The 23349-nt window shown below is 42.9% G+C and overlaps 1 gene segment (V, D, J or C); it reads right to left on the bottom strand.

Annotated features, from left to right (window-relative positions):
• Positions 1-8020: 8020 nt before the first annotated feature.
• On the bottom strand, positions 8021-8757 carry LOC141542557 (immunoglobulin lambda variable 7-43-like). The segment is given in 2 exon segments: positions 8021-8532; positions 8656-8757. Coding segments are annotated over 2 exon segments (558 nt in total).
• Between the last annotated feature and the right edge of the window lie 14592 nt (positions 8758-23349).

Consider the following 23349-nt stretch of genomic DNA (forward strand, 5'->3'; position numbering starts at 1 on the left):
GGACTTTGGTGTTTCCCTAGTCAGGGATGAGGGAAAGATAACCTTGTAGGCCCCATCATTAGCAGCTGCTGCCAGAGCTATGGAAAGGGTCCCAGCCATGCTCCCATCACAAGGTGCCTGTGCATTTATTTTTTAAATATTAATGCTGATGGGGTCAGACAATAATTGTTACTCCCTTTGTACTGGCCATGTAAATGTTAATATAGTTAATAAGGGCCAATATATGTTTTTGGAATTCAGTCTTTGAAATATATGACATAAACTTCATATAACTGATGGGAACTTTTCCCTCATTCTATTAAGATTCCCCATATATTGTTTTAAAATACATCCTTTTTTTCCAATCAATAAAGTTTGGCCTTCCTTTCCTGTCATCCCTCTACCCACTCCGATTTCGCCAATAGTTTCCGTGGATTTTCTTGGCAAAGCCACTGGAGTGACTTGTCATTTTCTTCTCCAGTACATTAAGACAAACAGAGTGACTTGCTCAGTGCTACATGGCTGGGTGTCTGTGGCTGGATTTGAACTTAGAACTTTATGAGTCCAGGCACAGCATTCTATCCACTGAGCCACTCAGCTGTAATATGTAGAGACTAGCAAAACAAATGTCTTTATTGTCTGTGTTCAAAGTGTAAAAATATTGAAATATGTGTCTATGTATAAAAAGGGATTAGCACATAATAGATGCTAAATAAAGGCTTATTCCCTTCTCTGGGGCTATTGGTTATTAAGGGATAGTGTTCTTTGGTTTGGTTTCCTGGAGGTCTTTGGGGACAGCCTTCTTTTCAGTCTGAGTAATCACCACAAGGACAGCCCGGTCTTAAAGTCCAAATCCTTTATTATTTCTTTCAAAGTCTTGTCTCCTTTCCTGGGGCCCAGTTAGTTTTCTGGAGAGCCTTTCAGACTGGCCTTGGTCTCAGGGGAGAAATGCTGGAGGAGAATCATCTGCCACCAAGATGGTGTAAGATGGGATGAATGCATCTGGGTCCAAGGGCTTGTGCTTTAGCCTCCAGTCAGCTTGTTTTCTCTAGCTCTCTGTCTCTGCTTATATGCTCCACACTGAGTATAAACTGATCATTATATCTCTAGGAAAGCCTTATTTGTTGTAAGATTAAATCAATCATACTGAACCATGCTAAACTAGATAACCATTGTCTCATCAATTCCTCTTAATTAGTACTTTGTAAGAATCCTTTGTTTCAAGTTCAGAGTTCTGGCCCATAACATCTCCCGCTTTCTTTTGTTTTAGAACATAAGGTGGTCACACTCTCCCTAACTTCTCAAGGAGGTGAGAACTCCCCCAAAATGAGGGGGTCATACCTTTCCTGACTCCTCAAAAAAGAGTGAAACATAAAATGAGGTGATCACACCCTCCCTGGCATCTCAGGAAGGGAAATGAATACACCAAAGGAAAATGGGAAATCAAATTAGATTAGTGAGTTTCTGAAGGGTCTTACTTGAAACAGGTATACATAATATCAACATGGGAGGTATTACACATAATTACACAAATTATATAAGCACATAATAACACAGGCTAGTATTGATGTGACAAATAGCATGAATCAACATGAGGAATGTCCATAAGTCCTAGAAATAGTCCAAAAGGAATCTATTGTCCCTTATTTCATGTGTGTAGGAAATCCAATGATTCCTGCAGATTTTGAAGTCCTGCATCAGTCTTATCATGTCTCAGAGAATCCAATGATTACTGTTGGTTCTGAAGTTCTGCAACAGTCTTAACAATTTTTTATTTCAGTGAATCCAATGATTCCTGCTGGTTTTGAAGTTCTGTGAAGTTTTTATTATCAGCCATGCTCTGTCAGAGTCAGATGTTTCTTAGGTCTCCTTTATTTCAAGATTTTTCTTTTTTTCTGTCTCTCTCTAATGGACAAGGCAAATATGACTCATTAGCACCCATCTGATTTCTTCTCCATCTGTAGAGATACAAGCAAACCCTCTCTCCCAGGCAGTTAACCTATCTGGTCCCTTCCATTCAGCACTTTCAGGATTTCTCTACATCACCTGGTGATTATTTAAAGATAATGAAGCTGCTTGCACTGGACACTGCCCTTCTGGCTGGCTATAAAAGCTGTCTGCCAGAGCCAGTGTATCTTTATCAAAAATGTTAAAATTACTGATGTAGAGAGGTAAATTTAGAAGTACTCTAGGGTTACCAGTGGCTCCCCCTTTCTTTTGTTTTTGGAGGAGTGTCTTAATGTCTCTGTTTCTCTTCCCTACTATTGCCTGTCCTTGAGGATTAAAGGGTATGCCAGTAGTGTGTAAAATCTTATATTGTGCACAAAAGTGAGCAAAATGTTTAGAAGTATATGTAGGTCCATTATCTGTTTTTATTGCTTGTAGCACACCTATCATTGCAAAAGCTTGTATAAGGAATTCAGTGACCACTCGGGCTGTCTCTTTGGTTGCTGAAAAGGTGTCTACTGCAACATGGATAAAAGACAGATGACCAAAAGATTTATAATGGGTCACATCCATTTGCCAAATTTTATTGGGTCTCAAATCACGAAGGTTCTTCCCTGGATAGAGCATAGGAGCGTGGAAAGGAAGACCAGCTGTACAGGCTTTTACTATACCCCTAGCTTCCTCTTTTGTTATCCCAAATTGTAAATGTTTTTTTTTTTATTTAATTTTTATTTTATTTTATAATTATAAGGGTTTTTTTGACAGTACATATGCATGGGTAATTTTTTATAACATTATCCCTTGCACTTACTTCTGTTCAAATTTTTTCCCTTCCTCCCCCAAACCCCTCCCCCAGATGGCAGGCAGTCTTATACATGTTAAATATATTACAATATATTCTAGATACAATATGTGTGTGTAGAACCAAATTTCTTGTTGCACAGGAAGAATTGGATTCAGAAGGTAAAAATAACAGTTTACACTCATTTCCCAGTGTTCCTTTTCTGGATGTAGCTGATTCTGTCCATCATTAATCAATTAGAATTGGATTAGCTCTTCTCTATGTTGAAGATTTCCACTTCCATCAGAATACATCCTCATACAGTATCATTGTTGAAGTGTATAATGATCTTCTGGTTCTGCTCGTTTCACTTAGCATCAGTTGATGTAAGTCTCTCCAAGCCTCTCTGTACCAAATTGTAAATGTAAAGCTTGAGCAGCCTGATGATATTTGGAATGAGATTCTTGGGCTTCCTGAAATAAAGTGGTATTGGCTAATATGGTTAGAGGGCTATCTGCCTTTGAATTACCATCAAAAGTAGGACCTGGAAGTCCATTATGAGAGTGGATATGCAAGATATAAATCTTACCTATATGCTTTCTCACTCTTCCTTAAAGAGCTCATATATATTAGAAACTACAAATTTTATTTGGGCTGTGGCAATTCTTTGTACCACACCTACTGAATAGGCCAAATCAGATATTGTATTTCTATCTTCTGGATAATAAGTAAGAGCTAACATGATTGCATATAATTCATTCTGCTGAGTGGACTGAAGAGGACTTTTGACTACTCTTTTTATGGTTGAATCATGAGATTATACAGCATAAATGTTGTTTGGATGCATCTGGAAAGATAGTTGGTCCTTTAAGAGGAACCTTAGAAACCTTTTCTTCAAAAATCCAAAATGTAATGTTCCTGGTTGGTTTTTCTGGGGGTCTCTAGATGCAGCCTTTGATTCAGTTCAGTAATCATCACAAGAATAGCCGTGTGTTAAAGTCCAGATTCTTTATTATCTCCTTCCTGATGCTGGGCAACTTTCTGGGAGCCTTTCAGAGCAGTCTTGGTCTCAGTGGAGAAATGTAGGAGGAGAGCCTGCCACCAGGAGCCTGACCGAAGGTGGAAATGAATTTCTGCCTCCTTGGCTCTCAGAGCTTTTCTCCATGGCCCTCAGTCCCTGGTTATATGCTCCACACTGAGTATAAATCAATCATGATATCACTAGGGAACCATTATTTGTTGTACGATTAAATCAATCATACTGAACTTAGAGAACTATTAAGCACCATGCTAAATTAGATAATCATCAATTCCACTTAGTACCTTTCAAGAAGTTCAGCTTTCTGACCCATAACATTAAGGAATTTTCTCTCTTGATCTATAGTTATCACTAAAAGGCAATATAGGCTAGCCTCTGCGAGATTATCATTTATATTAGAGAAGAAAGCAGCTTTTGGGCAATCATCACTTCATAGGATGTCTTTTTCCTCCCCTCAGCTCCCAGCAGATCCTAGTCAGATCAGCTCTCTCCATTAACTGCTGAGCTTGTTCAATCCCAGTAGCTTCTCAGCTTTAGTGACTTTCATTTCTGTTTCTGCTAGTATGCAGTCCTCCCACAATCATCAAACAGTTCTTTTATTCCAAGTTCCCCAGTTGTAAGCTATAAAACCATGAAAATAGTGATTTTTCAAACTATCTTTTGTGAATCAAGACACTGCAGGCATCTCAGACATTGTTTAGTGTTTTTGTTTCTGTATGGCTTCCATTCTGGTACCCTCAGGCCTTTTACCTGAGAAACTATTTTCTTTAAGTTCTTAGAGAACTGTCTATATTTCTGCTCAAGCTGCTACCCTCTATGTTTTCCACTTGAATCTCCTTATTCTGCCATATTTCAGTAATTAAAACTGATAAAAAAATTTTCCATATAGGAAAGGGACTATATAGATATACTTACACATATGTACATATGTATACTTCTATAAATGGATTTATATAGATATAAACACACACAGATAATGCTATCTCTGGATATAAGGTACACATTATGTATAATTTCTATCCATGTATGTACATATTTGTTTATATATGTCCACATTGTATATAATATATATGTATATTTCAATATGTATATATTTATGGTATATATTGAATTCACAGTGAATGTCAGGGAATAGGAGGACAGGAGCAGCTGAAAGGATCGAGTTAGTATTCATGAAAAACCTCGCTTGACCTCAGGCTTGAAGGTATCATAAGAGGCAGAGTCAGGTGGGAGCAAGTTCCAACCAGAGGAGAGAGAGCAATGAAAAATCGCACAGATGGAGGTTGGATTCTGTTGTATGAATAAGAGCAAAACCACCAGTTTGGCAGGACCGATGACTTCAAAGAAGGGATGATGGATGAACATATGGGAAAGGTATGTTGGGACTGGGTTGTAAAAGGCTTCAATTTTTAAGGAGGAACTTAAATTAGACCCATTAGAGATGATACAGGCTTGGAGAACCCTGGCCATATTGGCCCTTCTGGAAAATCAGTTTGATAGCTGAGAGTGGGATGAGCAGAGAAAGAGACTGGAGGCAGGGAGCAAGGAAGAGGCCATTGCAGGATTCCAGGGGGTTCCAGCTCCTGGGGGGGGAATGTCCTGGTGAGTAGAGAACAGGGGATGCCTGAGAGAGATGTTGTGTACCTAGAAACAACCAGAAGTGGCAGCGAATGAGAATCTCTTCCTCCTTTGGAGGCCATAAAGATCCGCGACATATGGATGACTTTGAAACTCAGAGACACTGAGAAAGGCTTCACTAAGTACTTGTCATGTGCTCAGCACTGTTCTAAGCTCTGAGAATACAGATGAAGTAAGTTAGAAAGAATCTCCTCAAAGAACTTCCCTATAAAGGGCCATGCTTCTAGCTCTAAAAGGGAATCTAAAGGTTATAATCCCCTCATTTTACAGAGACAGAGATTGGGCAAGTCACTTCTCCGTTACTGACATACAGCTCAGGTTAGGAGTAGGGCTTGAACCCAATTTTCCTGAGTGAAAATTAGTCTCATGCATTATTCCCCTTGACTGATGTCGGCTGTAGGAGTGTGGCAGAAGGAGGAGGGCATCCAGCTATGGAGACGGAGGCGGCATGGGACAGGAGAGTTAAGATGCCCCTGCCATTGTGAACACCGTCTCTGCTGAGGCTCCGATGGAGGCCCCCCTGCACCCCACAGCCAAGGGCCTCGGGGATTCCAAAGCTTCCAGCCCTGGGGCTTCAGTCATGGTCTGGGGAGATGCTCCTGTAGATGCTACAGCCGAGTTACTGCAGACCCAGAAAATGGCTTCTTCTTTCCAAAGGCTGTGCCACGGTGAGAGAGACCCTCATGAGGAATCAGTAGGACTGTATCAGTGGGAAGGGCAGCAAAGAGGGGGCTTCAGGTCTGCCCCGCTGTGGTACCCTTAGAAGGCAGGGACGTTTCCATCTGACACATTCGGCTTCCATGTGGACATTTCCCCTCTTAATCACAAAGAGTATCTGACTGTTGCATCTGTATTCCCAGAACTTATCCCACTGCTGTGCACACTGAGTCCTAATTAGTTCTTTAAGAGTTTATTCATTCTTAAGAGGTAGAGGGCCATCCCACAGGGCAGGATCCAAAGCCCCTGTGGCCACCAATGGGGAGCTAAGGCTCATTGCTACAAGTCTCAGCACTTGGAGCTCAGGAAGCAATCCCATCAATGATGGAGCAGGGAGAGATTATCTTTCTCTCTGTTTCTGCCTCTGTCCCTCTGTCTTGACTATATGTCTATCTCTCTTTCTCTCTGACTCTCTTTCTCTCTTTATTTCCCTGTGTCTGTCTGTCTCTGTCTCTCTATTTCTTTCTTTCTGTCTGTCTCTGTCTGGATCTTAGCTGACTTGCTCCCCAGATGCTAAGAGAACCAATGCCATTTAATCTACCACTTGCCTTTTATGACCAAGTCACTGGTCCATGAAGAAATGGCTTTTATGCCTGATCTGAGACTGTGAGGGTGACAAATGGTAGTGTTGAGAGCTTGGCCAGATTTCTGTTGCAACCAAGTAGATGGTAACGCCAGGGACCTGCTCCCCGGAGCTGCCGGTTATGCTGATAGTTCCCCTTGGAATCAGTCAGAGAAGGTTTCCGGGTCACCCCAACCCGAGTTCCTACCCCTCAAACCCAAAGACAGACGCAGATATCAGAAATGGATACAAGGGCATCACCCCCCAAGGTCCCTTGCTTCCTGCCCAGCTCTCCCCTAACTCTCCCCAAGGGCCCAGGGAGTTTCTCCTCCCCAAGTTTGCAGAGAGGAAGCAGCACGAGGAGGAGAGGAGGCAAGGCCCTGGGGTAGAAGCTCTGCTTCCTGAGGCTCCGGAGCTGGCGCTGGCTTTCCACCAGTCCCTCGTCTCCCTACCCCATCCCGCCTCACTCTGGGAGGACAGACGGTGCTCTCATACACATATTTCTCTCAATTATAAGTGTCTGGAGTCTTGGCCCTTGCTGGGTAAAGGCAGAGCTGTCAAGGTGTGTGGGGCTATTTGCAACCTGACATGGGAGGTCTCATCTGACCATCACGGTGACCTCGGGAGATCCCCAGAAAGGGCCTTTCAAGCTGCCCCATCAGGAGGTGGGACAGCCGGCGACAGGGCACAGCATCTGCAGTGTCTGCCGCTCTAGGATGGGCTGCCTGAACCAAGTATAAGAACCCGGGACAGTGGGAACCTTGGGCGGCCGTGGGGCTGTCCCATGTGCCAGTTCTGCAGCCGTCAATTTGGGAAGAAAGGACAGAGAGCCAAGTAAGCCTCCTTTGGAGGGTCCCAGAACCGGAATGTTTCCTTGTGTATTGTGTCATGGGGCAATGGGCGGGGGATGGGCTTGTGGGGGGAAATGCTCTGTGGGCTCTGCAGATGCAATGTCCCTGTGGGTACGGTGGGGAGCCTGCTTCAGAACGTGAGGGAGCCACAAGGAAAGGGCCCTGCTCTCCCATCACAAACAACTAGTTCTGGTCCACTCACCACCCAGGGAGGAGAGGGGTTGTGGTTAGTCACTAACAAGGTCACCCATGTGGTCTGCCAGTCTGGCACCCAGAGCCAAGTGCCCGGTCCCTCAGGGGGCATCTGGGAAACACCCGCTGGGTGCCAGCTCTATGAGAGTGTGAGTGAGGCAGGAGCAGGGCGTCCCACTCTGAGGGAGCTCACGGAATCACCTAAGCTCTGGAAAACAAGATCGTGGAGGGAAAACCGGACCTTCCACCAGCTGTTAATTTTGCTGAGCTCCTATCTGTTGAGGGAACAGAATCCTAGGGATCCTTTGGCTTCTTTAACACAATGGCTGCCCCAGGACAGGATGGACCGGCTCGATGTAGCCAATGATAGCAGCAAAGGGACCTCCCAGGGTGTGAGTGGAGAAAGGTTCCATGTCAAAGCCCCTAAGCTGGGAAGCAGAGCCCTCAGGGAGCCTGTGCGGCTGGGAGCAGGCCGGCTGAGAAGGGTTTTGTCTCACTTCTCCACTGGAGTCTCTCACTGTGCAACCATTGCCATACCACAGGACACAGTAATAGTGAGCCTCGTCCTCAGCCTGGGCCCCCTTGATGGTGAGGGCAGCTTTGTCCCCAAGGAGGGACCCTGAGAAGCGGGCAGGGACACCTGGTACAAGGTTATTGGTGCCAGAAATGATCCCCCTGGGAGATTGGCCGGATTTCTGCTGGATCCAGCAGGGAGAGAGACCAGAGGTGACGGCCCCTGTGCTGGAGCTGCAGGTCAGGGTGACTGTCCCTCCTGGGACCACAGTCAGGGAAGGCTCCTGAGTCACCACGGCCTGGGCCCGGCTCCCTGAAACAATCAGCACAGACACGTGTCAGGAACAGAGAGAGGCCATCCCTGCCAAGGCAGCTCGTTTCCTGCCCAGCTCTCCCCTCCTCCACCCCATGAGCGCCGGGACTCTCTCTGCCCAACCTGTGCAGGCACTGAGCAGCAGGAGCAGGAATGGGCGCAGGTCCATGGTGCAGAAGCTCTGCCTCCCGAGGCTCCAGAGCTAGGGCCGGGCTCCTGCCAGGGCTTCTTATCCCCCAGCTCACCCCACCCCGGAGGATGGAGGTTCCGTCATGCAAATCTGTCTCCCAGCTCCAGAGATTTGAACCCAGTGTCCGGGGACCTGGTGGGTAAATGAGTGTGGACAGGGTGTGGCTTGTCCCTGTGCTTCCTCCACGGGGCAGAGCCAGGAAACAGCTTCTGGGGAGGCAGACATCCCTGACGGCACAGAGACACCTGCAGTGCTGGGCATGGTGCCTGCTGTCTGAGCTGTGAGCACTCACCATGACTCAACTATAGTGGTCCCACAGCGCCCCCAAGCGCCAAAGCCTCCCAATGGCAGTCAGGACCCACCAGGACAGAGCCAGAAGGACATTGGATTGGCCTTTCATCTGCTCTCAGGCCCCGGCCCCTTAAGCTGGGTCCCTGGAGCTCCTGGGTCCTCCCCTATGCACAGTAACCAAGCATAGCTCACTCAGCCCTCTCTGCTGGGAGTCCCTGCCTACATGAAAGCACAGGAGCCCGGCCTCTGACACATGGAGGGCTCCCAGATGCTCCCACAGGTGAGAAGATGGGAAAGTTGACCTGAAGAGGCTGCTTCCAGTCACCCCGGGGAGACCACCAGCTTCTCCCCAAACGGAGGCTTCCTGGAGCCAGCAGAGAAGTGCAGTGAGATCCCCTTTGGGGTCACTTCCCTGCTCCCACTCCCAGTGTGGGCAGGGCTTATTAAGTGACACACTGAAGCCTCTCCAGGTTTTGTGGTTTGCACAAGGGTTCTGCCCAAATAAATGAAGGAAGCTGTTGAGTCACCTTCTGACTCCTGAGGCTGCTGCTACCAGCTCTGGTGAACTCACCTACTGACCCATTCACTGGTGGGACCTCTGATGGGATCCCAGTACCTCCTAAACTCACATGGTCACTTCCCACTCCAGTCTCAGAATACTCATTGATCTAAGGACAGAAAAATAAAGAAAAAGGGAGATACCCTGATCTGAGGGACATATGGCTCCTGGGAAGGAGATTTTGTCGCATAGACCCCCTCTGATCCAGTACAAAATCTTCCATTTGGCATTAGAAGCCCTTTATAATTGGCTTCTCCCCGTTCCATATTCTCACTCCTTACATCCTCCCATCCCCTTCACATCAAAATGCACTGGCCTCCATGTTCTTCCTTGACCTGAACAATCCAGGTTCCAACTCTAGTCTTTTCCCAGACTGTCTCCCCCTGTCTAAAACTTTTTCTCATGTCATGTCTATATTCTGGTTGTCTGTTCTCCTTGAACTCCAGCTAAAACCCTATCTTCAAATGCCAACCTTCCTGACCCCTTTGCTCCTGGGCTCTTCCTTCTGCTAATCAGCTTCATATGACTCTGTGAGTGATTTGTTTGTCTCTGTGATTTTTAGGTTGCTTCCCCCATGAAATTATGAGCTCTGCGTGAGCAAGGATCACTTTTTGCCTTTTTTTTTATCCCCTGTGTGTAGGACAGTAACTCACACAAAGTAGGTACTTGGAAGTGTTCATTAACTGACCGAGTGACAGAAAGTTGGGCAGATCCTCCATTGTTGCACTCCTCCTGATGCTGCTCCCCAAAGGGACAACCATCAGTCCTTCCGGCTCTGTTCAGTGAGATGATGTTTCCTTCAGAATCCCTGTGCAGGCTCTGAAGGGGAGACCATAGAGCTCCCATTGGCCAATCCTCTGGTCCCCTGCTCTTTACCTTGAGTTACAACTTATCCCCCTAGTTTCTCTCCATCTAATGGCTTCTCGAATGACATGATATCCAATCACTTCCTTCTCCGACTTGGCTCCCACTGCATGTGCTTCTGATGTGTAACATCTCTTCACACTGACAGCCTGGAAACACCCACAATACTCAGAGGTGACCAGATATGGGGGTCATCTTAGCCCCAGCTTCTTATAAATGGAGATTTTTCAGCGAGGAGGGCAGAGCATATGTGTTAGGTTCCTTACTAGGTGGTAAGTTTGAGACCCAATGAAATCTGGCAAATGGATGTGATCCACTATAAATCTTTTGGTCATTTGTCTTTTATGCACATGGTGGTAGATACCTTTTAAGGATTCACTTTTGCATTGCCAACAGCAAAAGAGACAGCCTGAGAATTCCTGAATTCCTTTTACAAGCATTTGCAATTATGGGTGTGCTACAAGAAATAAAAACAGATAATGGGCCTACATATACTTCTAAACATTTTGCACACTTTTGTCTGCAGTATAAGATTTTACACAACACGGGCATACCTTTTAATCCTCAGGGTCAGACAATAGTAGAGAGAACAAACAGACATTAAGACACTCCTCCAAAAACAAAAGAAAGGGGGAGCTACAGGTAACCCTAGAGAACTTCTAAATTTAGTTCTCTGTAACATAAATTTTTAAATTTTTGACAAAGATGCACTGGCTCCTGCATTCGGGTTTTATAACCCACCAGAAGGACAGTGTCCAGTACAAGCAACTCTACTATCTTAGATAATCGCCAGGTTATGTGGAGAGACCCAGAAAGTGGTGAATGGAAGGGACCAGATAGGTTAACTGCTTGGGGGAGAGGGTTTGCTAGTATTTCTTCAGATGAAGAAGGACTCAGATGGGTGCCTGTTAGATTTTTACTAAGTGCTAATGAGATAATGAGATGTTAGGTTCTTGCTAAATGCTAAGTCAGTACTTAACAATTCTCTAGTTCACATCTTTTGGTTCCGGCCCTTAAGGGGAGTTTACCTCTTTGAATATCTGGGGAGGAGTTTACATGTTTGAGTGGAGCAAGTTCATTGGTTGAAGTATTTTTCCCACAAGCCCCTGAGTTATCCCATGCCCATTCTCTGGGAGGATAAAAGAAGCAACATTGGGCCTGGAGAAGGAGTCTACTCTAGGCCAGAGTTGGGACGGCTCTCTACAGGAAGAACAGTCTGGCTGGGAGATTGAATTGAGATAGCAGATCTCCTCCCAGAGAGCGATTGGCAGTTTCTGGGGACAGCAGGACATTACAGGTGCCAATGAGTCACATTCACCTTGTCCATCAGAGAGAGACAGAAAAAGAGAAAAACCTCAAAACAAAGGAGAAGATCTCAAAAACATCTGACTCTGAAAGAGCATGGCTGATAAGGAGACTGTTAAAGAACTTTAAAACCAGCAGGAATCATTGGATTCCTTAACACAAGATAAGACTTTTAAAGGACTTGAAAACCAGCAGCGATCATTGGATTCCTTGAGATGAAAAATTGTTGATGAGACTATTGCAGGACTTCAAAACTTGCAGGAATTATTGGATTCCTGGCACATGAACTAATGGACAATGGATTTCATTTGGACTATTTCTAGGATTTATGGACATGTATAAATTCTCAATTTATGATTATTTGATCATGTTATTTGTTACATCACTTCTAGCATGTGTTATGATAATATGTGTTTATGTATTTTATGTAATTATGTGTAATATCTCCCATATTGATGGATTTATGTATTCCTTATGTATTATGTATTTCAAGGTCATGACCACCCAATGTTCTAAATCAAAAGAAATGGGGAGATATTAGATTCCTTACTAGGTAGTAAGACAGTACTTAACAATTCTCTAGCTCAGAATTCACACCTTTAGTTCACACCTTTAAAAGGAGTTTACACCTTTAAGGAATTAGCTCATTGGCTCCTTCAGGAGTTCCCACAAGCCCTGGGAGTACCCACAAGCCCATTCTCTGGGAGGATTTAAGGAGGCAGGATTCAGGAAGAAGAGGATTTGAGATTCTACTGTGGTGCTGACTGGGGACGCTTGGACAAGAGCAGATTCACAAATCTAAAGGAAAAGCTTGCTTATGGAGATTCACAACTAGGATTGACTTCCGGGAAACCCACAATCCCACACTCTTGGAGGCAGAGTCTGATTCATTCCCACATCTACCTTCACTCTGGCTGGAGGCTACAGAAGCCTCCCAAGAAACCTGCTCCCAGAGAAAAGGATTTACAGAAAAGAAACCTCCTCCCAGAGAAGGATTATAATTGAGAGACAACAGAACATTACACATGTGGATTTGGCAACAACTGATGCAGGAGGCAAATGGAAACCCTCCGGGGTCTTGGATAAATGGCCCTAATTGTAATGATAATAAAATCACATAAATTAAGATTTATGTCGTTCTTTATACAAGCTTTATACCAGTTAACTCATTTGGCCTTGACAGCAACCCTGTAAAGTAGAGGCTGTCAGGATCCCCCTGTCCCATGTGACTCAGAGAAAGATTAAGTGACTTGTTTAGGATCCCACAGAGAATGCACTCAGGCCTTTGGGACTCCATGACCCACACTCCGGTCACTTCTCCTCCTTGGTCCTTCTAGAAGAGATTGTGGCCCTGGGAAATGGTGGGACTGAGGAAACCTTAATAATCCACGGGGGTGCTGTCAAGGGCACTGCAGGAGGAAGGATTCCCTGATACTCTTCACATTCATAACAGTAACTCAAAGCGCCCAAAGCTCATTCCGGAGGATGGAGACGACATGGACCTGGGCCAGTGCCCTTATCAAGGACAGCAGGGAACAGGAGATGGATCCAAAGCTGGGACCTAGGAGCCAAGGCTAAGAGTCTTGAATATTGACAAGGAGAAGGTTATGATTCTTACAAGGTATTAAGACAGTGGAATTGATGGAGACAATAGTTATCTAATTTAGCATGGTTCAGTATGATTGATGTAATCCTACAAGGAGATGTTGGGCCAGAACTTGAAACAAAGTACTAAGTGGAATTGAGGAGACAGTGGTTAAATCTAGTTTAGCATTGATTTAACCCTACAACAAATAATGGTTTCCTAGTGATGTGATGATTGGAGTATGTTCAGTGCACAGCATATAAGCAAAAAGCTCTCAGGACCAGACCCACAAGCCCACTCTTGGAGGTGAAGTCAGATTAATTTTATTTTGCACCTTTGTACTGACTGGATCCTGTGGGTTCAGAGGGAGCTAGAGGCAGAAGCTGGAAGAGACAAAGGACTAGCAACAAGAGCTCTCAGAACCAATGAGAGAGATAGGCCAGGCTATTTTTTATTATTAATTTTATAATTATATCATTTTTTAACAGTACATATTCATAGGTAATTTTTTTACAACATTATCCCTTATACTCCTTCTGTTCCGAATTTTTCCCCTTCTTCCCTCTACCTCTTCCCCTAGATGGTAGGCATTCCCGTACATATTAAATATGTTATAGTATATCCTAGGTACAATATATATGTGCAGAACCAAATTTTGTTGTTGTTGTTGTTGCAAAGGAAGAATTGGATTAGGAAGGTAAAAATAACCTGGGGAGAAAAACAAAAAAAAATTCTAACAGTTTACACTCATTTCCCAGTGTTCCTTCTCTGGGTGCAGCTGATTCTGTCCATCATTGATCAATTGGAATTGGATTAGTTCTTCTCTATGTTGAAGATATGCACTTCCATCAGAATATATACTCATATAGTATTGTTTTGAAGTGTATAATGATCGCCTAGTTCTGCTCATTTTACTCAGCATCAGTTGATGTAAGTCTCTCCAAGCCTCTCTATTCATCCTGCTGGTCATTTCTTACAGAACAATAATATTCCATAACCTTCATATACCATAATTTACCCCATTCTCCAATTGATGGACATCCATTCATCTTCTAGCTTCTAGCCACTATGAAAAGAGCTTCCACAAACATTTTGGCACATACAGGTCCCTTTCCCTTCTTTAGTATTTCTTTGGGATATAAGCCCAGGAGTAGCACTGCTGGATCAAAGGGTATGCACAGTATGATAACTTAGAATAAACTTTCTTTAGGAGTTTGTGATCTTCTCTTGCAAGAACCATCCTTTGTCTCCCAGACAAGTGGCCCCTTTTAGATTTAAGATTGTCCACAGCAGTCTTAGATACACGATGAAAAATAGCAAGGAAGCTGTTGGGAGGGTGTGCCAGGAGGGCTATTTGGACAAAACCTAATACACTGGGTTGGGTAAAAAGAGCACAAAAGGTGTGGGAGATGGAAGGCTGCAGAAAGTCTCTGTTTTTTGAGACCAGTCCTAGTCTTGACCTAGAGAATATTTAGATGGAGGAAAGAGGACCTCAGACTCAATGGGGGAACATGCTTTATCACTCCAGAAGCTGAGAATCTGATGGATCTCCAGCAAGCTCTGACGTTGGGTACAAGCAGGGCAAGAAGAGGTTTTTGTCTCAGTTCCTCATCTGTCTCTCTTACTGTGCCTAGGACCACTATAATGCATGGAACAGTAATAGTCAGCCTCATCCTCAGGCTGGGCCCCCTTAATGGTGAGGGCAGCTTTGTCCCCAAGAAGGGACCCTGAGAACCGAGCAGGGACACCTGCTGGAAGATTACTGGTGTGGTAAATGAGCCCCCTCGGGGATTGGCCAGATTTCTGCTGGATCCACCAGGGATAGTTCCCAGAGGTGACAGCCCCTGTGCTGGAGCTGCAGGTCAGGGTGACTGTCCCTCCTGGGATCACAGTCAGGGAAGGCTCCTGAGTCACCACAGCCTGAGCCCTGCTCCCTGAAACAATCAGCACAGACACATGTCAGGAACAGAGAAAAGGCCCCAGCTTCATGCCCTCCTCATCCCCTCTCCCCTAAGAGCCCCCAGAGTCTCTCCCCAACCTGTGCAGAGAGCCAGCAAGATGAAGAGAGGAATCAAGGCCATGGTGTGGATGCTCTGCTTCCTAGGGCCCAGAGCCAGGGCTCGGATCCCTCTTATCCCCCAACCCCACCCATCCTGGGGGCTGGAGCATCCCTTTATGCAAAGTGCCCAGGCTGGCACCCGGGGCTGGGACTCCTGCTGCCTCTAGAGCTCCTGTGGAGAAGGGTGGAGCAGACTGGGGTCTGGCCCTGAGGTTCCCCCCTGGGCCCAGCCAGGCCCCAGCTGCAGGGCTGCAAGCTTCAGGAACTCAAAGCCTGTGGTTTCCTGATTTCCCTGCTGTGCTCATGCCCTGCAACAGTGTAGCCACAGTAGTCCTACAGCGCCCCCTGCTGGAGCTCAGCCACCCACACGTCTTTTGTCAGTGAGAAAACAGCAACTTAATGTACTTTTAACAAGTACCTGAATGTACCATCATTGGGTTCCATGACGCCATCTCCTTGGGCTGGGACCTTGGGATCTCATCTTCTGGACTCAGTCCTCCAGATGAACCCAGGCTGCCAGCTGAGCCGGGGGACCACCTCCGTCTGGCCAATGTTTAGAAAGCAGCCCTTATGTAACCCAAACTAGCAATAGGCGGCCTCCATATCCCCCTTTGAGGTTTGCAAAATCTTTCCCTTCTGGGATCTCACATGATCCTCACAGTGACCCCACCATTAGCAGCTGCTGCCAGAGCTATGGAAACAGTCCCAGCCATGCTCCCAGCACAAGGCTGCCTGTATAATTGTTTTTAAAACGTTAATGCTGATAGTGTTAGACAATAAGTTACTCTCTCTGTCCTGGGTTTCTAAAGTTTTCAAGGTAGTTAATAAGGGCCAATATAAGTTTTTAGAATTCAATTTTTGAAATATATGACATAAACTCCATATGGCTGACGGGAACTTTCTCCTCATTCTATTAAGATTCCCCACATATCGTTTTAAAATACATCCTTTTTTCCAATCAACAAAGTTTGACCTTCCTTTCTTTTCATCCCTCTACCCACCCACCCCAACTTAGAAAAAAAGAAGAAATAAAACCTTTTTTGCAAATGAATTGTTAATGCTTTTCTTTTGTTTACACCCGTCAATAGTTTCCATGGAATACACTTTCCATAGATTTTCTTGGCAAAGCTACTGGAGTGACTTGTAGTTTTCTTCTCCAGTGAATTACTACAGAGTGACTTGCCTAATGCTACATGGCTGGTGTCTGTGGCTGGATTTGAACTCCACACTTTCTGAGTCCTCTGAGCCACCTAATAATAAGTAGAGACTAGCAAAACAAATGTCTTTGTTGGCCTTATTCAAAGTATAAAAATATTGAAATATGCGTCTATGTGTAAAAAGGGATTAACACATAATAGATGGTAAATAAATGCTTATTTCCTTCTCTGGCTCTATTGGCTACTAAGGAATTTCCTCTTATGATCCTTAGTTGTCATTAAAAGGCAATATAGGCTTGCCTCTGTAGAATTATCCTCAGTGTTAACTTGTAGATGGTAATTTAAAAAAATTTTTTATTATAGCTTTTTATTTACAAGATATATGCATGGGTAATTTTTCAGCATTGACAATGGCAAAACTTTTTGTTCCAACTTTTTCCCTCCTTCCTGCCCCCCCCACCATGGCAGGTTGACCAATACAATTTAAATATGATAAAGTATAAGTTAAATACAATATATGTATACATGTCCAAGCAGTTATTTTGCTGTAAAAAAAAAAAAAAAGAATTGGACTTTGAAACAGTGTACAATTAGCCTGTGAAGGAAATCAAAAATGCAGGCATTCAAAAATAGAGGGATTGGGATTTCTATGTAATGTTTCGTAGTCATCTCCCAGAATTCTTTCGCTGGATATAGCTCATTCAGTTCTTTACTGCTCTATTGGAACTGATTTGGTTCATCTCCTTGTTGAAGAGGGCCACACTTATAGATGGTATTACAGAAGAAAGCAGCTTTTAGCCCATCATCTCTTCATACAGCAAAGGATGCTTTTTTCCTCCCATCAGCTCCCAGCATTAAAGCTTTCCCCCAGTCAGATCAGCTCTCTCCACGAATTACTGAGCTTGTTAGCTGTGCTCAATCCCAGGAGCTTTCCAGCTTTAGTGACTTCTCCTCTCTTTTTCTGCTAGTGACTAAAAAAATCTTCCTACAATCACCAACAGTTCCTTTGTTCCAAGTTCCCCAGTTGTAAACTATAAAACCACGAAAATAATGATTTTCAAACTATCTTTTGTGAATTGAAACGCTGCAGGCATCTCATGGCTTCCATTCTGGTACCCTCAGGTCTTTTACCTGAGAGACTATTTTCTTTCAGGTCTTACAGAACTGTTTATATTTCTGCTCAAGCTGCTGCCCTCTATGTTTCCTATATGAATCTCCTTGTTCTGCCATATTTCAGTAATTAAAACTGATAAAAATTTTTCCATGTAGGAAAGGCACTATATAGATATAGTTACACATATGTGTATATATATATACATTTCGTATATGGGTTTGGTTTAGGCCTCCCCATCCACCTAAAATGGTTGATGGAAGTGCGAAGGTGATGAGAATATTTATGTCAAGACAAGGGGCAATTTGGTAAATAATGGCTGTAGGGGCAATTTTTTGTCATGTTAGAAGGATTATTCTGGATAGGAGTGAAATTCCTTGTGTTACTTCTGGTACTCAGAAGTGGAAGGGAGCTAACCCTAGTTTTATAGAGAGGGCTAGAGTTATAGAGGTAGCGGATCATTGATCAGAGAGTTGAAATAATGTTCATTGGTTGGTTGTTCATGCATTGTACACAATAGCGAATATTATCACTATTGAGGCGGTGGCTTGTGTAAGGAAATATTTTGTTGCGGCTTCTGTGGTGCTAGGGTTGTTGGGTAAAGTTATTAGGGGGATGATTGCTAGTGTGTTGATTTCTAAGCCTATTCAAGCTGTGAATCAGTGGTTGCTGAATAAGGTGAGACATGTGCTGATCAAGAGGCTTAGTGATAAAATGATTAATACATATGGGGACATTAGTATGGGAAGGGTGTGAACCAACATTTTCGGGGTATGGGCCCGATAGCTTATTTATCTGACCTTACTAGGATGTGGTATAATGGGAGCACAAAGGGTTTTGAGTTCTTTAATATAGGTTCGAGTCCTATCATTCTAGAAATAAGGGGGCTTGCACCTCTATTTTTTATCCTATCAAGATAACTCTTTTGTCAGACATATTTCTATTTTCTATATTTGTGGCAATGATAAGACAATGGGTAGGGAAATAAATCATAGGCAGAGGGCAGAGTGCTAGTATTAGTGGAAGAAAGTTTTTCATAGAAGGTGTATGAGTTGATCATAGCGGAATCGTGGGTATGAGGCTTGGACTCATAGGAAGGCCATCGTGAGGAAAAGTGTTTTTAATATGAAAGAGATGGAATCGATGTGAGTTTGGTTTGTGGTAAGGGAAGATCCTAAGAATAGAGTTGTTGTAATAGCATTTATTGCAATGATATTTGCATATTCAGCTAGGAAGAATATAGCGAAAGGGCCGGCTGCGTATTTTACATTGAAGCCTGAGACTAGTTCGGACTCTCCTTCAGTTAGATCAAAAGGCTTAAGCTTTATGCAATTACCAACTTTGCCATCTTAACAACCCTGTTCTTGGGGAGGGAAAAGTTGAAATAGAATATTGAGATGAATTCATATGTTAGTTCTAGGGCTCATTAGGGATGTTGGCCCCATTTCTCTTGTCCTTTCATACTGGGAGAAATCACTTACAGATAGAAACCGACCTGGATTTCTCCGGTCTGAACTCAGATCACGTAGGACTTTAATCGTTGAACAAAAGAACCATTAATAGCGGCTGCACCATTTGGATGTCCTGATCCAACATCGAGGTCATAAATCCTAATTTTCGATATGGGCTCTCAAATAGGATTGCGCTGTTATCCCTGGGGTAACTTGTTCCGTTGAACAAAAAATGGGTCAATTACTGGTATTTATACACTTAGATAGATTAATCTAGGTTATTTCATTCGGAGGTTGTTTTATGCTCTGAGGTCACCCCAACCAAAGACTACAACTCAGGGCATTATACATTTTTGTTCCAATAGGTTAGGTGGAAGTATGCGTTGAGTTATGTGTCTTAAGCTCCACAGGGTCTTCTCGTCTTGTATTGGTATTCCCGCCTCTGCATGGAAAGGTCAATTTTGCTGATTGGGAATAAGAGACAGTTAAACCCTCGTGAGGCCATTCATACTAGTCCCTATTTAAAAGACAAGTGATTATGCTACCTTTGCATGGTCAGGATACTGGGGCCGTTAAAGTAAAAACTCACTGGGCAGGCAGTGCCTCTAATACTGGTAAATGCTAGAGGTGATGTTTTTGGTAAATAGGCGGGGTTTGTGTTTGCCAAGTTCCTTTTATTCCTTTTAATCTTTCCTTAAATGCATACCTGAGTTGGGTTAACAATAATTGTAATAGGGTGCTAGTGTGTGGATGCGCTATTATTTGATTAAGTAGTAGTGGTTGTTCCAGGCTAAATTATGTTTATGCAAGGAGAATTTATTCATGTTACTGATATTAGCATTATATCTTCTATATCATTATAGAATTGTCCAATATTAATTTTAGGGATTTTGATAAATTTTTGGGATTAAATAATATGTTAATTTGAGCTTTAACGCTTTCTTAATTGATGGCTGCTTTTAGGCCGACAATGTTTTTGTAAAATTCTCATTATCTGCTAAATAAGTTTGTTTACGTGTCAAAAGAGATGTCCCCCTTTTGATTATCATTTAAATTTAAGTTAGGTTTATAGGTACTTTAGTTAAATTTAAAGTTGAACTTAAATTCGTTTTTTGGACAACCAGCTATCATTAAGTTCGATTAGGCTTTTCACCTATATTGTAAAATCATCTCACTATTTTGCCACATAGCTGAGTTCATTCTGTCAACTGTTCTACAATAGCTCACTTAATTTCGGGAAGTCGGGCTTAAATTCTTTTTGTCCGGTTTGACTAGCTAAATCATTATGCAAAAGGTATAAGGTGTAATCTTTGCTTTTTATTGCTTACAGGTTATTTAAAGGATCTTTCAAAGTTCCCTCACGGTACTTTCATTATTGTGCCTATAAGTATCTGTTCTATCACCTATACTAGGATTAGTCAATGTTTTGAAGGTTTAGTAAGATAGTTTGATTTATTGTGTGTTAGGACTAGGTCTCACTCAAAATGGTCAGGGTTAGCTGAAATCTTTTAGGTGTAGGCTAAATGCTTTAGTTAAGCTACATTTTGATATTCCAAGTGCACCTTCCAGTACACTTACCATGTTACTTACGACTTATCTCCTCTTTTTTATGTATTCTTATTAGGTATGGGTAAGTTACTTTGTTGAGGAGGGTGACGGGCAGTGTGTGTGCACCCTATTGCCATTTTCAATTAAGCTCTCTATTCTTAATTTATTGCTAAATCCTCCTTCATATCTTTATTTCAATAGACATTTCGTTATGTTCTAGAGTAGAAAATGTAGCCCATTACTTCCCCCTCCATATGCTACACCTTGACCTAACGTTTTTATGGTTTCATGATTTTGCTCACTTTTGAACCCTATTGGGGTGAGCTGACGATGGCGGTATATAGACTGTTGGGCAAGAAAGGGTGAGGCGTATCGGGGTTTATCGATTATAGAACAGGATTATGAATGTGGTTAGTGTGGCTATGATATAGATGGTTAAATTGAGGATTGTTATTGTTGAGTTAATGTGAACAATAACTACTATTCAGCCTATGTGTGCGATAGAGGAGTAGGCTAGAATATATATATATATATATATATTCTATAAATGTATTTATATAGATATAAACACACAGAGATAATGCTATCTCTGGATATAAGGTGTAAATTATGTGTAATTTCTATCCATGTATGTACATATTTGTTTATGTATGTCTACATTGTATGTAGTTCATACATATATTTCAATATGCATATCTATGTATTCTATAGCATATATTGAATTCAAAGTGAATGTCAGGAAATAGGAGGATAGGAGCAGCTGAAAGGATTGGGTTAATATTCAAGAAAAACCTCGCTTGACCTCAGGCTTGAAGGTATCATAAGAGGCAGAGCCAGGTGGGAGCATATTTCAACCAGGAGGTGAGCAATGCAAAATCCCACAGATGGAAGTTGTGGTGTGTTGTATAAGAAAGAGCAAAAACACCAATTTGGCAGGACCAATTGTTAGGATTCTTACAAGGTGCTAAGTCACTGGAATGGATATAATTATCTAATTTAACATGGTACTTAACAATTTTCTAGTTCAGTAATGTATTTACTAGAATTCCATGAGATTCACACCTTTAAGAGAGCATACTTTTAAGTAGCTCCCACAAGCCCAGGGAGTACCCATAAGCCCACTCTTGAAGAAAAGGAGGAGGAGGGCGAGGATGAGGACGAGGACAAGGACAAGGACAAGGACAAGGAGGATGAGGAGGAGGAGGAGTCTGATTCATTCCCAAGTTTGACTTCGAGCTGGCTGGAGACATTGGGGAGGACAAGAGGCTGGAGGTTGAAGAACAAATCTTTGAATTTGGAGACATTTGGACAAAAGCTCTCAGGAGTCAAGAAGAAAGATAGGCCTCTACTAAAGCTAACCAGGGCCCCAAGAAAAGATTCAGGATTTTGAAGGACATAATAAAGGATCCAGACTTTAATTCCTGGCTGCATTTTGGGATTATTGAAACTGAACTAAAGCCAAGGCTGCCTCCAGAAGCTCCCCAAGAAAGCTGTCCTTAAGAGAATGATTATGACTTAGAGAAAAAGAACATTACATTTTGGCGCCCAATGTGGGGCAGATAGGATCCTGACTTCAGTGGGAAAGCCTCTGATTCTGATCCAGTGGAAAAGTCTCTTTGACCCAGAAATTAGGGTGAGTAACAAGGAAACTTTGTTAAAGAGCTAAAGTAGAATTTCAGTGAAATGGGGGAAATTTTTAGAAAACAAACTTCTGTTTGTGTTCAAGGAAAATGTTTAGAGAGCATTGTCAAGGTTATGAAAAGCCAAGGATTGATTATAATTTTGGAGGAGATCTCTGAACTTTTAAAAACTGTGCAGTTCATACACCCTTGTTTCTCTTTGGAAAAAGAATTGGATCTAGATAGGGGGAAATTAGTAGGAGAGCAAGTAGGTGAATACTACAATTCCAAACCAAACTTAATTTCCAAAGATACACTTCATACATACAATTTAATCCAAGTGTCTTTAAAAAGTGTTAGATTAAAGAAAAGGAAGAAAGAACAGGAAGGGCAGGATCCAAGTAAGCTAGGTGAAAAGGAGGAAGAATCAGATAAGAATTCACAGTAGGAGAAATTAGATCATTTCCAATCCCCTGATTTACCTCCCTCAATTAACCCTTCATGGGTGGAGGGAGAAGGAGGAGGCAAAGAGGCAGAAACATAAACCGAATCACCTGTTAAGCAGCATATGACAAGATTTGAAAAAGCATTGATTAAGGCAAAAAATGAGAGACAGGATGTAAGTGATTTTATAGATGCATACCCTGTGATTAAAGAGCTTGTCTCTTCAGGTCAAAAATGGAGAAGATGCACTCCTTTTGATTTGGATAAAATTAAGGATTTGAAAAAAGGTTGCACACTTTATGGGCTACATCCTCTTATGTTAAAATGTTACTAGATAATTTGACTTATGAAATCCTAACCCTGAGTAATTGGAAAGCCATAGCAAGGACATGTTTAGAACCTGGACAAAACTTGTTGTGGCTTTCAGAGTATCTTGAATTATGTAGGATTCAAGTCAGACACAATAGGCAAATAGGAGTTAATGTACAATTCATCTTTGACCAATTAGCTGGTGAAGGTCAGTATGAAGAGAATTCAGAACAGATTAATTATCCCATAATAGTGTATGAGCAAATTTCTAAAGCTGCAATAGAAACTTGGGGTTTCCTCCCTGGACAAAAAGATCTAGGGGAAG

The sequence above is a fragment of the Sminthopsis crassicaudata genome, chromosome 1 (assembly GCF_048593235.1).
Source record: "Sminthopsis crassicaudata isolate SCR6 chromosome 1, ASM4859323v1, whole genome shotgun sequence".
Taxonomy (NCBI): domain Eukaryota; kingdom Metazoa; phylum Chordata; class Mammalia; order Dasyuromorphia; family Dasyuridae; genus Sminthopsis; species Sminthopsis crassicaudata.